A 17,094-nucleotide genomic window follows, 5' to 3' on the forward strand; every position below is an offset into this window, starting at 1 on the left:
GAAGATTTATGTTGTGATATTCGGGTTTTCAGGTAGTTATTGGTTTCGTCGATATAAGCTGAGTTGCAATTAGGGGTAGAACAGAGGATATGGTAAACAATATTGGAGCGATATGGAAGGCTTCTGTGGTCTTTTAAGTTGCTAGAAAGGTGGGAAAGTTTATTGTAAGACTTTAGACGTAAACGTAAGTTGGGGATGGTAAATCGTAGTGGTTTTTGTATATTGTCGGAGAGGTAGAGATGTAAGGGAGAGATCTGTACGATATTACTGTAGTGGTAGGTTGAGAAGTAATGTGTAAAGAAGGTAAAGTTGTAGTATGGTTATTATATGAGTCTAAAACATTAGTTAAAAATAAATGGTTTTCTTTTACTATCTTGATACCTTTATTAACCGCCATCCGGACTATCTTCCTCCTATCTACTTCATACGGTTAACTATCTTCTTCCAATATGAGAGTATATAGAGATATTGAATAGTGCAGGAGATAATTCTTCCATTATTAGGATATAAATATATATATATTTGACCGTGTGTTAATTTGACGGAGATGGTCAGAGCTGTTGTCAAGAACAAAAAACAAATCTCTCAACCATTTTTTTTACCTCTTCATTTCTCAATCGTTCGTGATCTACACTAGGATTGCTTTTTATCACAATTTAAATTATTGTTAATGTATGAATGATTGGTTCCAGTTAATTTTAATTGAGTTTTGGCCTCCAGTTGTGTTTATATAATTATATTTCATAATGTTACATCTCAACAGGCTTTTTCTCAAGTCTGATAGTATTTTATTGAACTTATTTAAATATAATAATGTTATTCCCAAAATTAGAAGGAGCTATGCTGGTATATTTGATCTTAATTACTACTAATATTTCTTAATATCTGTGTTCGGTTTGTGATTTAAGCTTTTTTGTTTTTGTTTGTTCCTTTTTCAGCTCTACCAAAAAGGTTCTATAAGAACACTGGAATTTTATATTCTGATGGGCATTATGAAGTAACTTTAGACCACAGGAAATTAAAGACTCCTAAAGGGAAGGATTTCAAAGTGGAAAATGAAATTTTAGCATTGTGCATAGCAACGGAATGGGACTCACAGTTTGGTGAGATAGACAGAAGTTCTATGCATTTAGTAGGCATCTATACTGACTTTTTTAGTGTGACATATTAGGAAACCAATTGTGATAAATTTTCTTTGTTTCATAATTCAGACTGCCTTATGTAACACAGCTATTGATAATGTTAACAACTTGACAAAAGAGGACATAGTTTCTAATATCCTCAGTTATTTGGAAACGGATACTCTTCTGTTTCAATCTCATGTAAGTTACTAACTTTATGTTGCCCTCTTTTTTTCTTTGTCTATCTAACTTTAAATTTACTTGGAAAAGAAGCTTTCATGGTTGGTTTGGAATTTGATGATGGTATTAATAATATTGAAATAACAAGGAGAATTCTGTTAAATCTTATCATTGACGTTAGTTGGTCAATTGTACTATAATCATGGAATAATCAGGACCCAATCACATTTGAGCAAGTGAGAGTGATAGTGGCAAAATCACTTTTTATTTATTGTGATGTAAGGAATTTTATGCTAATGTATTGTACGTACATTATTGAAGTACATTTTTTTTAAAAATAATGTGATCATAATATACTTATACCATTTAAGTTTATAAAAAAATGTATTTCCTGCGATAAATTTTGTTCAAACCTTGAACTTTGATGTTACTGCATTTTCTCATAAATGGTATAAATTCTACTGTTGAATGACTCAATACAATAAGGGTAGTATATTGGAGAAGTATTATCTCCTGAATACATTTCTGATTTATAACTTCATACAAAAATGAATATCTTAAACTTATTGAATTAAATTGTTTATTTTGTTTTACAACTGTGCATTATATACTGTCTTTCAGTTAGTTTTCTTATTTTAAATTAATGAATCTAATTATTACTATTTATTTATTGTTTTTAGAATGATGAAGTATTTGATGTACAACAAAAGGAATGGCAGCCTGTTATCAAGTGGTTTTGTAATAGGTATGGGGTTGAAATTTCACCAACCCGCGATATGATTGGTCCGGAAATATCCCAAAATACAAGGGAAATAATTGAACGACATTTTTTATCATATAATTTAGAACCCTTACATGGTTTGTTTTCTGAAGTAAGCATTTTGTTATGAATCTTTAATCAAAATATATTTTATTAAGCATCTTTCTTTTCAGGTTTTATGTTTGCTGTTGAAGCTTTAAAGTCAGTAATTCTTACATTATGCTGTGTAGACCGAAGACTGTCTGTTGACCAAGTTGTTTTATTGTCGAGATTGGAAGAAGAGTATCAGGTACTCAGTTTAATACATTTTCATAACAAAGCAATTGTAGTTTGCTAAAAACTTTTGGATTTCTTGACATTAAACTTTATTGAAAAATTGTGCTAATGTTTTAATTTAGATTAGTTATATTTCCAATTAATTTAGTATTGTTGTATAGTACTTATGTTTTTGTTTGTTAGAGCTGTTACAAATTGAAACTCTAAAGCACTATAGTTAATTCCTTATAGCTTTTACTGAGCATTCTTTCCTTCATGGATGCATCTGAGAGCTAAAGGCTAATATCTTTCTTCTCTATGTTTCTTGCCACAGTAAGGAGCATTATCAAAGGACCATATTAATTTTTTTTTTAATATAATTAACTTTAACCTTTTAGCTCTGTTCTTTTTTTTTTTTTTTTTTTTTTTTTTTTTTTTTTTTTTTTTTTTTTTTTTTTTTTTTTTTTTTTTTTATGATTCTGTCCTTAAAAGCTTCTAAATATATTTTGTGAGTATTGTTAGTATGATGACAATTATTGATATATTTTTAATTCATACATTTTTTTATCCCCTACAATTTTTTTTAGACTGGTTGCTGGGGAAGAGTTGAATGGGCACATGATGTCAGTCAATACGATCTCCAAGCAAGAGTTTCTGCTGCTGTGCTTTTCATTCACTTGAATTCCATGTCAGAAGAAGTAAAGTCTAAGTTGGTTTCTGTTCATCGTTAAGTTCTACATGAAAAACTATTCCTTAAATTGCATTGATAAAGTTTGTTTTAATTCTATACTGTACAATGTTGAGGATTATTTATTGTTAAGTGTTAAAAATATATGTGTATAGTCTACAAAATATTACAGTTGTTAGATCCTTTTCATAATTTCAGGTTTCACAAGACTTTTATATGTTGGTGAACGCCATCGAAACTAAATTTTATAATTATTCTATCACAATTAATAAATATAAAAAAAAAATATTCAAACCTATAGGATTCAAATTACTTAAATATCTTCGGTTGAAAACCAGACTGACCCCACAAATGTTTCAACACAGGCAAGAGTAAAACCTTATATCCTTAACTATATTTTCTTGAAAAAGGTTTAATGAGATAATTACATCTTAAAAGAAAAAAAACCTTTCTTAAATGACGATAATTAGTGAACTTTTTCAAAAGTACGAAATTGTGATCTTAGTTTGACTATGTTCCGTTTTTTTACCACAGTTTGCGAAACATCTTTAAAGCTACAATATTATTATTATAAGGTGTCACCATATAGAACAATATAGCACTGATAGTTTCTTAATTTTTCCATAAAAAGTTTCAACACTATTCAGTTTTCTAATCTATCATTAATAACTTAGAAGTTTCATAAAATATAATAATAAAAACAAACCAAAGAAAAAATATATATAATAATAAAAACAAACTAAAGAAAAAATGATTTTGGGTTCACCCAGCATTAAATGAACCAACTTATTGATGGTTAATTTTTTTATTTCAAACCAGAGTTGCATTTAAAAAACAAAATTATGAATATTCCTTCACCTTGCTCTCATACAAAGATAGTGTTTTTAGGTGTTCAATAATAAAACCTGTATGTATGTCCCGTGATACTATTTTTTAAATTTGTTTCTCACAAAATTTTCGTAATTATGGATAAAATAAAAATAATTTAACAGGAGGAATTATAATTACAAATAAAGAAAATTGACTCTAGGTTCACTTGTTGCAAGTTAACCATGTACTAAATAATCATTAGTGACTAAATGTTCACCCATGCGTAAGCTTAAGATTCTAAAATCATTTAGTTACCATTAAAATAAAAAAAGTCATTTTTTTTTATTAACCTTAAATAAATAATCACTATCTTAAGACTATACATTGAAAACAACAATGTAGACACAATCACCTGTGCACTGACAGTCAGAGACATAAAAATTGGTATGTTAAAAATGAGTGGCTAATAATTGGTAATCATTGAGCAATTAATGCATACTATTTGAAGAGTCAAGATAAGGGTGATAGGTAACATATTTTGAGATCTGAGAAAACTGAATTCACCTTTACCAAATCAAATATAAAAAATAAGGATTTAACTGCAGCCATTCAGAAAACTTGCAAAGTAGCTAGTAATTGGAAATCAGCAAATTAATACATACTATTTGAAGGGTCGAGAGAATGAAGGTGATATGTAACATTTTTCGACCCCACAGAAAACGGTTCAAATCGTCTTTATCCATTAAAAGGTACAAGTGCATCATCACTTGGCACAATTCACAATTCAGTTCTGAGCTCAATTTATGTGAAAGAAAGGAGGATTATTATATTAATAATATATCACTCAGCACCTTTATCCATAGCAATAATTTGAATTTTCCCAGAACATTTTCATTCACTAAACAGTTAATTTCTTTATTCAGACCTTTTATTTATTTTATCTAAAGAGGAACTACAAATGATCACAAATAGAAAAAGTATATTTATTTTGAAAATAGATATTTACAGTTTGAATAAGATGGTTGGTTATTCAATAATTGATTCCACTTGACCTGAAAAAACAACTTGGTTTAAAATAGAATACATATAAATATTTCAGGCACAAAACACAAGATCACAAAAATAATGTTGAAAAGAGCATACTTTAGAATAATGTTAACAAAGTGTTTTAAAGCAACAAAATTAAAATGGTAATAATAATAATAATAATCTTTATTTATTCTGGGATTGATCCCTTTAGAATAATTTACAGGTGTAAATTGGAGCCTTAGAGTAAATTACAAAATAGAGATGAAATTACAAGATCTTATAAAATAAAATAATACAATGAATTTAAAAATATACAAATAATTAACAGAATGTATAAAATAATGACAAAACAAATAAAATAAAACCACTTGTCATATCATAAAACATAAGATGACTTCTGATAGTATATAATAATAAAAAATTAAATACAATTAAACTAAAAATTAATAAATGAAAAGATATAATTTCTGCTAGTATACATATTTACAATTATAAACGAAAATCTAAGACATAAAATACAGAGAGTATATAAAGCTTTTTGAGATTTTCTATTGTTATTCTTCTGGAATTGGGGGGACAGAAGGTAGTCAAAGGTACGGGATTTGAAGATGGGAAGGGTATTAGTACTACGGATAAAAGAGGGAATAGAATTCCATTGGGAAGAGATGAGGAAAGATCTATCAAAGGCTACGGTTCGATAAGCAGTTACATATAAGTCTGAAGGGCGTGAGCGGGTATTGCGGGAATGCAGTGAGGACTTAAATTGAAGGATATCTGAGATGTACAATGGATGGCGGAATTGGAAAACTTGATAGAGAAAGGAAGGAAGGGTAAAGCCACTTCAACTCTTCATAAAATCAGGTGACAGAGGTGTCTCTGAGGACCCCAAAGATGAATCATACAAAGCAGTTATTTAACCGTTTTAATTTTGCTTCGCAATCCCCAGAGACACCCCCATAAACCACACAGCAATAGTCAAAGTGGGAGAATATTAAGGAAGTAACCAGGAGCCTGCGGGTTTCAAAAGGAAGTAGGTGACGAAGATAATTTAAACGCTTCAGGGTGGAAAAGGTACTATGGGAAATATCGGAGACGTGGTTTTTCTAGGAGAGAGTTTGGTCTATAGTGACACCAAAATTTTTAACGTATGGAAGGAATTGTATTGGATTGTTGTTTTGGAATAAGAGGAATAGTTTTCAGGAGGTGATTGGATCCTTTTATGATTGCCTTAGTCTTCTCTGCATTCAACTTAAGCTTGTTTTCTTGTGCCCACTGACTAATTCTATTCGAGTCTTCTTGAATCTTCTCCGTAGCAACTAATAGGTCAGAAGGTGGGAAGGAAAGGTAAATTTGGAAATCATCTGCGTACATGTGGTATTGAGAATGTTGGATAATGATGGTAAGGTCATTGATGTAGATGTAGCAAAAAGGGTAGAGGATAGCGATTCCATTGATGGAGGTTTATCAGGGACCACTACGTACTGGGAACGATCGGATAGGAAGGATTGAAACCAGCACAAAGCACTGTTGGATAGAGGAAGATTTCGTAGTTTGGTAAGAAGGATGTTGTGGTCAACCGTATCAAATGCTTTGGAGAAATCTAGGAGGATGAGGATAGGTTTTGGTGTTCCAAGGCAGTTTGGAGGTCATGGGTTATTTTAAGGAGAGCGGATTGTGTTGAATAACCAGGTCGACAGCCAGATTGGAGGGGATTGATGAGGGAACGTTCTTCTAGAAAGTTTGAGAGTTGGTTTTGAACAAGGCAGTCTAGCAGTTTTGAAAGGTTGGAGAGGAGAGAAATAGTGCGGAAGTCATTAGATGAGGAAGGATTTGGGATTTTATTTAATGGTCGAACTAAAGCGGTTTTCCAAAAAAAGAAGGGAATGTGGCATTTTGCAAGGAAAAATTATTTATATGATAAGAGGACAGGAATAAGGACTGGGAGACAGGATTTAATCAAGTTAACAGAAATGTTGTCCTGTCCATGATCATTGGTATGGGATCTTAGGATGGTAGATAGTAGTTCTTCGTAAGATATTTGGGAAAAAAATAATTTTTCTGGATTGAAGGTGTTGTTTAGAATGTCAGAAACATTGATGGGTCAGTAGCATGGCATGAGAAATGGTTGTTTAGATCGTGGGGTGTTATTGAAAGAGAGCTGAGGTTATTGGATTCTGGTAGGGATACATTTTGGAGTATTTTCCACTTGGATTTGGGATCAGGAGCATTTGAGAGTGTGTGATGAATGTGAAGGGATTTACCACGTCAAACTGCTAATTGGGTTGCATTACGGAGTAGTTTAAAATGTATATAATCTGCAGACAGGTGGGTCTGACGAAATTTGCGTCTAGCTGCTTCTCTTTGTTTTATCAATGCATTTATTTCCGAAGTAAGCCAAGGTGAAGTTGGACGGCGTAAGGTTCTGGTTTTGAGAGGAGCATGGGTGTCTAATAAGATTGCAAATGTGAAGTGAGGGTGGATACCGTAGGGTATATAATGTCCCACTGGACGAAATCAAGGTCAGGTTGAAGAGATTCATAGGAAAGCAGGTCCAGATTATGGTATGATAAGATTTTAGGAGTTAAGCATTTGACTGGTAGGTCGTACGATATTTGGATCAGATCGTGAGATGAGAGGAAGGGAACGGGGTGCTGGGAAGAGGAAAGGATTTTTACAGGAGAGTCACAGATAAAAAATAAGATTGTAGGATTTTTTTTTTTTAAATATATGGCAATAATAAATAATCACAAAGAATTACAATATAGTTTTGAGATAGATATTTTTCTCTCTCAGAGTATTCATTGTAAGGAGTGGCCCATGCTCCATATAGTATAATGTTTTGCAGATGTTAAATTTTCCCGAACAATTGATATCACTCACTAGCTTCATTATGTATTTATAAATATTCTTATTATTTATAATCACTGCATCATTAAATAAATTAACGCATTCAAAGATAGTAGAGTAGCTGCCTTCACCCAAAATCCAGTTCTCGTTAGATATACCAGTAAACATTGACTAAGCCAGGATTAGCTTAGAGGTGTGATACATATTTTTTAATTCTGTTGCAAAATTTATAATTAAAATATTGTTCATAAGTTTTTCAAATATTATGTGCTAAAATTTATGTGGGAATTTCCTTTATAATACAATTAAAAGTTTAGTAAATTTCATTGATACTGGTATCATCCATTAGGGTTAGAGGATGCTTATCAGGTATTTAATCCCATTTAAAGCACATATCTAAATATAATTCTACTTATTATGAACTTTTTTAATAAGATTATACGTCAGTAATAAATTAAGTTGATGATGGCTTTATTAGTTGCTCTACTGGTGATAAAATCAATGGTAGTCAGTGTAATATAGAAGAGAGAAAAACATTATTTTCTATTGTAGCAAGAGGTATATTAAACTATATGAGTGTTTTGTAGTTTGTCTAAAACTAACTAGAAATTGTTTTATTTTTAATTTCCTTTAGAGGTAATGTGATGGATTATAAGCATAAAAAATACTAGCTAGTTTAAAATGAAATTTTTTTTAACTTCAGACTATTTTTTTCCGCTCCAATCGATTTACCATATTGGAAACATAAATTCATTCCTAGCTTTTTTTTCCTTAAAAAAGATCTTAATATTTTTTAATCAGTAATAGACAAAGAAAAAAATAATCATGATTTTAATTCTTAATATCTTAAAGATATTTATTTTGAGCACAAATTATGAGATGTCCATAACAATCCAACAATCTATATTTTTCTTTATCTACTCCTATACTTCAGTGTTGATTATATAAAGCGGCCTGTCTGATAAAATTAAAACAATTGATAAATTGTTCCTTGATATTTCTTCTTTATGTCACTATACAATCTTGTATCCTCGTACGGTGTAAGCGTACCAAGTAAAAGGGGTAGTATGACTTTTATGACTTTATCCTGTACTCAACCTCACTTATTACTATCTAAATCATCAAATCTAGATTCCTTCCAATATCACTTATGGTTTGCTTCCAAAACTTATATCCTCCAATGAAATTGGTTTGGATCTAGGGGGAGGGAGAAAGGGTGAGGAAAGGTTTGTCCAAAAGTACTAAAAGTATTTCACCTGCTGAGAATTAAAAATACAAATAAAACTAAAATTAAAAAAAAAATATAATCAAATTACAAAAAAAGTTATCCAAATATGCAACAAAATTTTTCAATCACTTTCTAGGTAGAACTAAAATTTAAAATATGAGTAAAGACATACCAAGATATAAATATAATCAGTTCTCTGAAGGTTTCATATTTCTTAAAAATTCATCAAATTTACTTTTACTCTTACAAAGAATAAACAATGTGTAAGGTCTATAATTATTGATTTTTAAGATATTAAGTCTTTCCTAAAAAAAAAAAAAATTAAGTAATACAAATGTTACATGAAAGTAAGATTTAACAATATTATACTTCATTGATTCATTATAATATACTTTTATTTTTGTTTATGAATTTTAATACTATAGATAATTAAATTGTCAACAAATATTAATTTCACTGAACTAAAATATCACTAGAATGTTCGGATAGACCTTTAGCTGGTCATAAAGTCATAAGCTAGTTTCTCACATATCATCAAATAACAGGGTGCTTGATTTAGTACACAGGCATCAGGGAGAGAGGAGGAGGGGGAAGGTAGTGAAGACCTGCTGACAAAAAAAAAGAGCAACAAAATGGGTTCAAGTGAAAATATTTAATATTTTTGGCCTTTTTAGAATCTTTTATTTTTATTTTTAGGTATAGAAATTACAAATCATCGTGTATTTTTCATTTATTTTCATAAATGGCCATATATGAAACCTCTAGTTTGCTACCATTTCGAAATGAAAATGTGAATGGTTCAAGTTTAAAGATCTTAGCTGGATGATCAATAACTTAAATGGATGCCAAATTTTAAAAAAATTGGCCCAGTAGTGTGGGAGAAAAGCTGTGGAAAATAGATTCTTTTGATTCAATTTTTGGATTTTATGTATCTTGAAACATATTTGTTGGATTGGGGAGAAGGGTTATTTTAATATTATAAATATATTTTTTTTCTTGGTTAATTATTGAGAATAAGTAGTGCACTCTTTTGCTATCATGTCCTTGAAAAAGTGATAAACCTCATATTTAATGTAAATTCTTAAATAAAAATTTAAAATATATTTCGAAACATCACAGAAGTTTAATAGTTAATATTAGCTTTGAGTACTAGTACTTTTTGAATAATTTTAGATGATCAAGTAATATGAAGTTCGAAATAGAAGCATTGATATTTAATCTTTAATTTCAAGATGGAATATTAATACTAATTATTATTATTAAATAGTAATTTTTTTTTCCATCAGCTATTTATAACTGACAATAACCTGCCTTGAATACAAGCTGAACCCTGACAATTTTGATGATTTCACAAGACTAATTAACCATCGGTCTAATTAACCAACTGAAAAGGGTATTTTTATGGAGATAAGTCATTTGTCAAAGGTCAAAGGTAACCTTGTCAGAGGTGAATCATCTTCCAGATTAGAGGACATAGTGGGGAACTGGAATGGCATGGGCATACAAAACTGCCAGCTCATCTTCAAAAATACATCATTTGAAGAGGAAATAATTTAGAAAAATAAACAAATCTTCAACCTTCAAAATGATCTACATTTATAGAAAACACAGAATTTTGTATTGCTAAAAAAATAGGAGACTTTATTTTTAAAATTTAAAATTAGCCTTAGGTTTTGTTACCTGAATTGTTTTTAAACTATGACAGAGGATTCGTGGAGTATTAAAAATTTGCTGAGAAGTAAATCCTTCAGAATAAAGGAAATCTATAACTTCTTTTAATTTGGCTACTTTTACTCTCATTACAGGAGGGTGCCTTTTGGCAAACGAATGAACTTGAGATTCATTCAAATGAAGTCTTTTACAAATGTAATCCTTAACACTTTGGAATGGGCTCAAAGCTAATCTATTATTCTCCTTATTTTGGGATAGCCTAAAAAATAAAAAAGACTTGATATATTTATGGATAAATAATAAAAAATATAAGATTTTATCTCAAACAAATGATTAATTACCTTTGGAAAACTGCTTCACTGCAGCGAAGGTGCCATGGCTTTATTGGATAACAATTCATTTGTTGAACAAGTTGGATCCGTTCTTTCAATTTTGTTAAGGAATATTTAAGTATCCACATATCATTCATTAATTCTTCCTTATCTATTCCAGATTCTAACATATATATTAAATGACAGTATATTTATGTATATATAAATGAATAATATGCTTATTTTAAGATGATTGGAAAATTTTGGCATTCATATCACAGAAAATTGGTAATTATGAATGAAAATGATCACTACTCATCTTAGAGGCTCTAAGATCTCCAAAGGGATAATGATATAATGCACAAAAATTATGAAAAAATCACTGTTCTATAAATCCTCAAATTTTCCTCATTTTGAGGAATAATTGTTCTTCTTACTGAAAACCAAATGTATATTTCAAAAAGAAAAAAGAAAGTATTACCATAATATACTTGTACCACTCCTACCAGAAATGTATAAATAATCCCTTTATTCAATTAAATATTTATATGTTTAATCATAGCAAAAATGAATAAGAATTAAAAAAAAAATACTAGATACGCCACTAAGCTCTGTTGTGTTACTGATTACAGCATAATAGCATACCAATCGGTATTTTGAAGATGATAATAAATATATGCATCATATTAAACTTCTTTAGTGAAAATCATACTGTTAATTAAGATGAATACCATTTATAGGTCTCTATTTAGAGTTATATACATGTTCATGTAATTGTTCTAAAATCTTTGCCTGAACAATTTCTAGTTCTTGAAGACTTTATTTTTATTTCTCACTAGTTGTTGATGATGATGTTTTGTATTCATACTGAGAATGAATAAACGTTTTGTCCGCAGAATCATGAAGTTTTCCCCATATTTTTCTTTTAGATATGAAGATAGAACAAATTTGGTACAATTGGTTGATGATATTTTCAGCAGTTCTACAGGTTGCTAACTAGATAGTCCCAGGTCAATTTTTTTAAGTGCTTTTGCGTACACATGTACAAACATATTTTCCTTGGTGCACCATTATCTTGAAAATGGTTAGTTCAATTTGGTCCAAATTTAGAGCAAAGCTTTAAAAAGAGATGGTTTTTGAATTAAAAACTTAAATGATAATATTTTGCATATTTCAAAAACTTTGAATGTGCCTCCTGACCAAATCCATAAATTTGCATTTATGGCTTTGTTTTTCACAAGGTGCATTATCATAATATAATAACAACAATATAAAAAGCTATTTTTTTCTTTTTCTTTTTTATTACATCAACAAACATATTTGAAGACAATCAGGATTAAAATATAGATATAAAACAAAAAATATTTAATAATACCAAACCATAAAAATAAATATAATGATTGATATGACAATGAATGATTATTACAACAAAAAGTATTGAAAGACATAATACTATGTGTTAAGTCTTGATGAACACAAGCCTTTTTTTCTGGTGTTTTGAAAATTTTATATCAGCACTCTGAAATAATCCATTAGGAGAGGATGGACATAATAAAAACAGATGTTAATCTTGAGACAGACATGACAAATAAGAAATAAACACTCATAATTAGTGAGAAAACAAGAAACATTTTAAATTATATTAAATATTTTGAATATGAAAGCCTGTTTTAATCTAGGTTGACTTATTTGCATCATATAATTTTAAGAACAAAGAACAGGAGAGTAGGCAAACTACTCAAAACGTTCACGTATTAAAATAAATTAAATAAGTAATAAAAGAGTAATTTTTCCCCAAAAAGATATAGTATAATATAAATTACTAACAAACTCTTTTTCAACAGTTAAGTGAAGACTTGAAATTTATAACTTTTAAAATTAATTCTCAGAGGATTGCACAAGGTCCAGATCATATAAAAACCAAGTATTTGTAACATCCTGTTGAAAATGGTGTCTGAAGAACATTTAACTGGTGTGGATTTTCTTTGTCTAAAACCTGCCTGATATTTACCAATTTCTATTAGCTATTTGGAGAAGCTTGAAGAAATGATGCTCAAAAGAACTTTGTAGGCACATTTAAAAAGAGAGATCCAACCATAATTAGAGCAGCAGTGGGTAAATGATGTCTTTCTTCCAGTGATCAGAAGAGATGCCTGAGCATCTCTTCAACCCAGGTGGTAAGGATGATGAGAGCTCCTCACCACCATGCTTAATGAGCTCAGTTGGAATCCCATTAATGTCGAGCTTTATTATTATTAGCTGTAAATGGTATCAATGGCATCCTCACATGTTGGTAGGTCTAGATTGTCCAAATCATGTTCAAGTCTTAATTTAAAAGAGCATTAAAGTGGCAAGACCATCGAGTCAGAATTTTCTCCTCTGTGATCAATAAATCATCTTTTTTTCCCCATGGACTAACCCTTAGCCTGAAGTATTTTCCGCTCTCATTTGTTGGCTTATAGAAATCCCTGGTTTCATTTCCTGTCCTTCGATTTCCTTTAACAATTTCATTTCCCTTTCCCTCTTGTTTATATCGTACATTCTTCTATTCCTATATTCCTCCTGGCCATTCCTCCATCTTGTATGATACTTCTGAACCATGCTTTTATAGATCTCATTGATTGCATCTCTGGTATATCCGTATATTCTACATGAAACAAGGGATATCAGACTAAGTGGGATATTAAACAAATGTAAAGGATCAAACCATTTGGGAATTCAATTCCTCGTAAGAATTTATTAACATAATTGAGTTTCAGTCATCGTAAGAATTTGCATCATAACAGGTATTTGAGTATCATTTACCAGCCGATAATATTCAAATTATGGTGTAAGATCCTTATGGGAAATTGAATTCACAAAAGATTTTTTTCTTTATGTTTGAAATTCAGAATCGCCTGCACAAATAGTAAAAAACCTTGAAAATTTGTTAGGGGTTTATGGAAGTACATTTAGGATGAATCAGAGCAGAAAAATCACTGATATTAAATTACTTATGAATTACTTTCTCTTTGAGAATTGTACAATAAAAATAGCACTTTCCAGAGTTAAGTGTGTTGGAAAACTGGAAGAGGTTACAAAGATGACTTAACTATCAAAAGGAATTTCATTCACCACAACTAAGGCCTACCAAGTTACATTTATAAATTTTCATAACTCTAGCAAAATAACTGAATGTTAATCAAGTCTGAACACCTTGTATAAAAAAATTCTAACAACCTAAGTAGCAAGTATATACAAGAAAATAATTATGAATAAAATGGATGAACAATTATGAATAAATATTATGAAAATATTTAGTTCTTAGAAACTATTTTCTTACCTAACAACGTAATTACTTTTGAATTGATTATATCCATATTAGCAGTTTCCAAGAATGGAAATTTCAATAATAAAGCTGATGCTGTTGTTTCATTACACTGCAAATATAAATATTACACATAAATTAAAAAATCATTAACCCAAAAGAAGTTAACAAAAGTCTCTTTTCTAATAACATTAATATCTTTTGATATCGAATCATTTGGCTCCTATTTGATAAAAAAGTGATTCATCTACATTAGGAATGAGACCAATACCACACAGTTATGGCAGGGATAGCCTCCATGTATGTGGATCTGTAAAGAACAGTTTTCAGTACGACACTGTATATTGGACACACAGCTTATGCAGTATTATTCTCTATTTTTACTAGAAGTGAACGTTAGAGCTATAGGGTACAGTGTGCCATGAAAATATTGTTAATTATCTTATAGAAGTATATTTCTTTGAAAATATTGTTAATTATCTTATAAAAGTATATTTCTTAGAAAATATTGTTAATTATCTTATAATAGTATATTTCTTATAACTACATGGCTATTTTCCATTATAATTTAATGTTCCACTTTTAAAGATATAAAATCTGTATGAAATAAGATCAGATAATAATACTAGAAAAAAGGAAATAAATGTTCTCATTCTCTGTAAACAATACAAATTTATAATACTCACATTAATTTTAATTTTTTTAATGGTGTATTCTAATAATTTTTAAAAACAAACAATACGTCAAATCACTATACTCACTTACCTTCATCATGCAACTAAGAGATTTTACTTGTTCTTGGAACTTTTTTAAAACATTTTCTGAGCCATTTCTATTTTCTTCCAATTGTTGTTTCTTGCCATTAGTGAAATTTTCAGTGAGGCCTTTTGAAACATTATTATGTTAACCCTTCAAAAACCAAGAATTATTTTTTTCTCAAACAAAGACACCTTTCTTTATATGTTTACCTTTATTTTTGGATTCCTTGCAATATAAATAATGAACGTTTCCAGTGTTAGTGTACAAAGGTGTATTCTTTTTTACTCTGGAACTTTTACCAAGAAGATTTACATAAGATTTAAAAGATGGCAAAGTTTTAAAAACATGAAACAAGTCATTAGATATCAATTTGAAATGTGAAGAAAACAGAGACATGATAGAAACAATTAAATAAACTAAGAAATAATAATTAATTTTCCCAAATGAACATAGCCTAAAACTGATAGTAAGGAGGTAGCTATAAGGTTCTATTTACATTGTCATCGGGAGAGGAGAGGTGCATAAACTCCTCTCCCTCAAAACAAAAATGAAGAAAAAAAAGGCCTAAAAAAAGCCCTAAAAGCCCTAAAAAGAAAAAAAGCCCTAAGAACCACGTTTACGTTAATGTAAATAGGGATTTTCCACATTAATGTAATTATTTGTTAAGTAGTTCATTTAATCACTAATATAATCTGAAAATGGGTTGTAGTAAATGCTATTTCTAATAATTTGATTCATAGACAATGAAATTCCATAAAGCCATTCTCGAGAAATTCGTGCTTCTGTCTCTTCTATTCGAATAATAGAAAATAAAAAAATTGATTGAAAATTGTAAGAATCCAAAGATATATTTACTGTTATAAAAAATTAGAGATTGAATATAATTAACAAATCAACTTTTCATTAGCTTGGCAAATTTGTCTATTATTGTTTTCTCAGAACAGCTAATGAAATATGAATTTCTTTTATGGAAAACATTAAAATATAAAGTTTGATACAAATAAATAAATAATTGTTTCTAATATCATGGTGAATGTGCTTATTAAAAAAAATGAATATTAATTAATACTTTAATATAACATTAATCACCAACCCCCTCTCCCCCATCGTTTTTTTATTCTTAGTTTTCACATTTTAGTCACATAAAGGAGCTCTACTTTTTACTCAGCTACAGCGAAGCCAAAAAGAGGATAATATTTAGGGGTGTCAGATAATCTGCTCCTTGAATGGGCGATGGTTTGAGCGAACTACACAATCGATTTTTACTGTCCACACTTATGAATTGGTAGGTATCAACCGAGACGTTGCGTTACTACCAAACAAATTACCAATACTCTTTTCCATGCGATTCTTTAATTAAAGTGTCGATACACGAGACACATTAAGTATTGCGATCGTAAGCAATTTTATATAGATCAATAAAAAACGCTGTAAATAATTACACAACGGTTTATCATTTAAATTAAAAATAAGAATGTTTATAATATGTTCATAAAAAAGTGACTGCGAGATTTCATTAATTAAAAAAAAAATTATATCAACAAAAAACAGAGCACAAAGTTCGATTAACTTGTAGAAGTATCTATTTAGTCCAGGGTAAAATTACAGACAATGGGCGTTTGACGAGTTTTAAGGGTATTCGCCTTAAATCCTTGTAGGATGGTTACTACACTACGTAAGGTATTTGTCTACGGTAGTATAGGCAAGTCCTGAAAGTATTCGCTTTAGGTCCTTGCAGGAAGGTTACTATTCGCTTACAATTGAGAGGGTGTATGTATACGCTATTAATCCTTAGGAAAAGATAGAGGTAGCAGCGAGGTATTCATCCTCGGTTACGCTCTGAAGAGTCAAGGATAGACCCGTCCAACTCCCAGAGGAGGCAGAGTGAAATATCAGCACAATATCCCTTAACAAAAATAATGGTGGACTAGTCAGATTCACTGGTGTGCGTTTTTGTTCTTTTTTTTCGAAACTCCTATAAAAATTCTATTTACATTCTAAGGAGTTTCTTAAAGTGTAGGTATTAACATTATAATAGTATTTAATATAATGGAGCCCCATATAGTTTTGCCGGCCTCAGGATACCTTTGTAGATTTGCAGCTTCAATATTAGTGAGTGAGCCGCAAA

The 17,094-nt window shown here is 29.9% G+C and overlaps 2 protein-coding genes across 6 annotated transcripts; one reads left to right on the top strand and one right to left on the bottom strand.

The window, feature by feature from the left end:
• The first annotated feature begins 619 nt into the window (after positions 1-619).
• l(2)k14505 (ATP synthase mitochondrial F1 complex assembly factor 2 homolog l(2)k14505) lies at positions 620-3,170 on the top strand. The gene is made up of 6 exons (XM_014431286.3): positions 620-846; positions 939-1,132; positions 1,212-1,322; positions 1,982-2,159; positions 2,235-2,350; positions 2,904-3,170. The coding sequence occupies exons 1-6, from the start codon at positions 747-749 to the stop codon at positions 3,045-3,047; spliced, it is 843 nt and encodes a 280-aa protein (XP_014286772.1). The 5' UTR covers positions 620-746; the 3' UTR covers positions 3,048-3,170.
• A 1,603-nt stretch (positions 3,171-4,773) lies between these two features.
• On the bottom strand, positions 4,774-15,756 carry mTTF (mitochondrial transcription termination factor). 5 transcript variants are annotated; one of them, XM_067048763.1, is made up of 7 exons: positions 15,176-15,756; positions 14,973-15,091; positions 14,223-14,319; positions 10,931-11,084; positions 10,599-10,848; positions 9,091-9,223; positions 4,774-8,949 (listed from the first exon to the last, which is right to left on the bottom strand). In XM_067048763.1, the coding sequence occupies exons 1-6, from the start codon at positions 15,360-15,362 to the stop codon at positions 9,107-9,109; spliced, it is 924 nt and encodes a 307-aa protein (XP_066904864.1). In that variant the 5' UTR covers positions 15,363-15,756; the 3' UTR covers positions 4,774-8,949; positions 9,091-9,106. The 5 variants fall into 5 exon arrangements, 2 of the variants coding, with proteins under 2 accessions (XP_066904864.1, XP_014286776.1); XM_014431290.3 differs by having other exon boundaries at positions 4,774-4,866; positions 15,176-15,755; XR_010843790.1 differs by lacking the exon at positions 4,774-8,949 and adding an exon at positions 9,381-9,526.
• Between the last annotated feature and the right edge of the window lie 1,338 nt (positions 15,757-17,094).

Source organism: Halyomorpha halys, unplaced genomic scaffold (genome assembly GCF_000696795.3).
Source record: "Halyomorpha halys isolate HHAL.00 unplaced genomic scaffold, Hhal_1.1 Scaffold961.1, whole genome shotgun sequence".
NCBI classification, from domain to species: Eukaryota; Metazoa; Arthropoda; class Insecta; order Hemiptera; family Pentatomidae; genus Halyomorpha; species Halyomorpha halys.

Bases quoted from the DNA above. Each gene is read 5' to 3' on its own strand.
- mTTF (XM_067048763.1), bottom strand. From the start codon at position 15,362: ATGTCTCTGTTTTCTTCACATTTCAAATTGATATCTAATGACTTGTTT. The intron at 11,085-14,222 runs GTAAGAAAATAG...TATATATGTTAG, and splicing joins AAAAGTAATTACGTTGTTAG to AATCTGGAATAGATAAGGAA. The intron at 10,849-10,930 runs GTAATTAATCAT...TTTATTTTTTAG, and splicing joins AGTGAAGCAGTTTTCCAAAG to GCTATCCCAAAATAAGGAGA.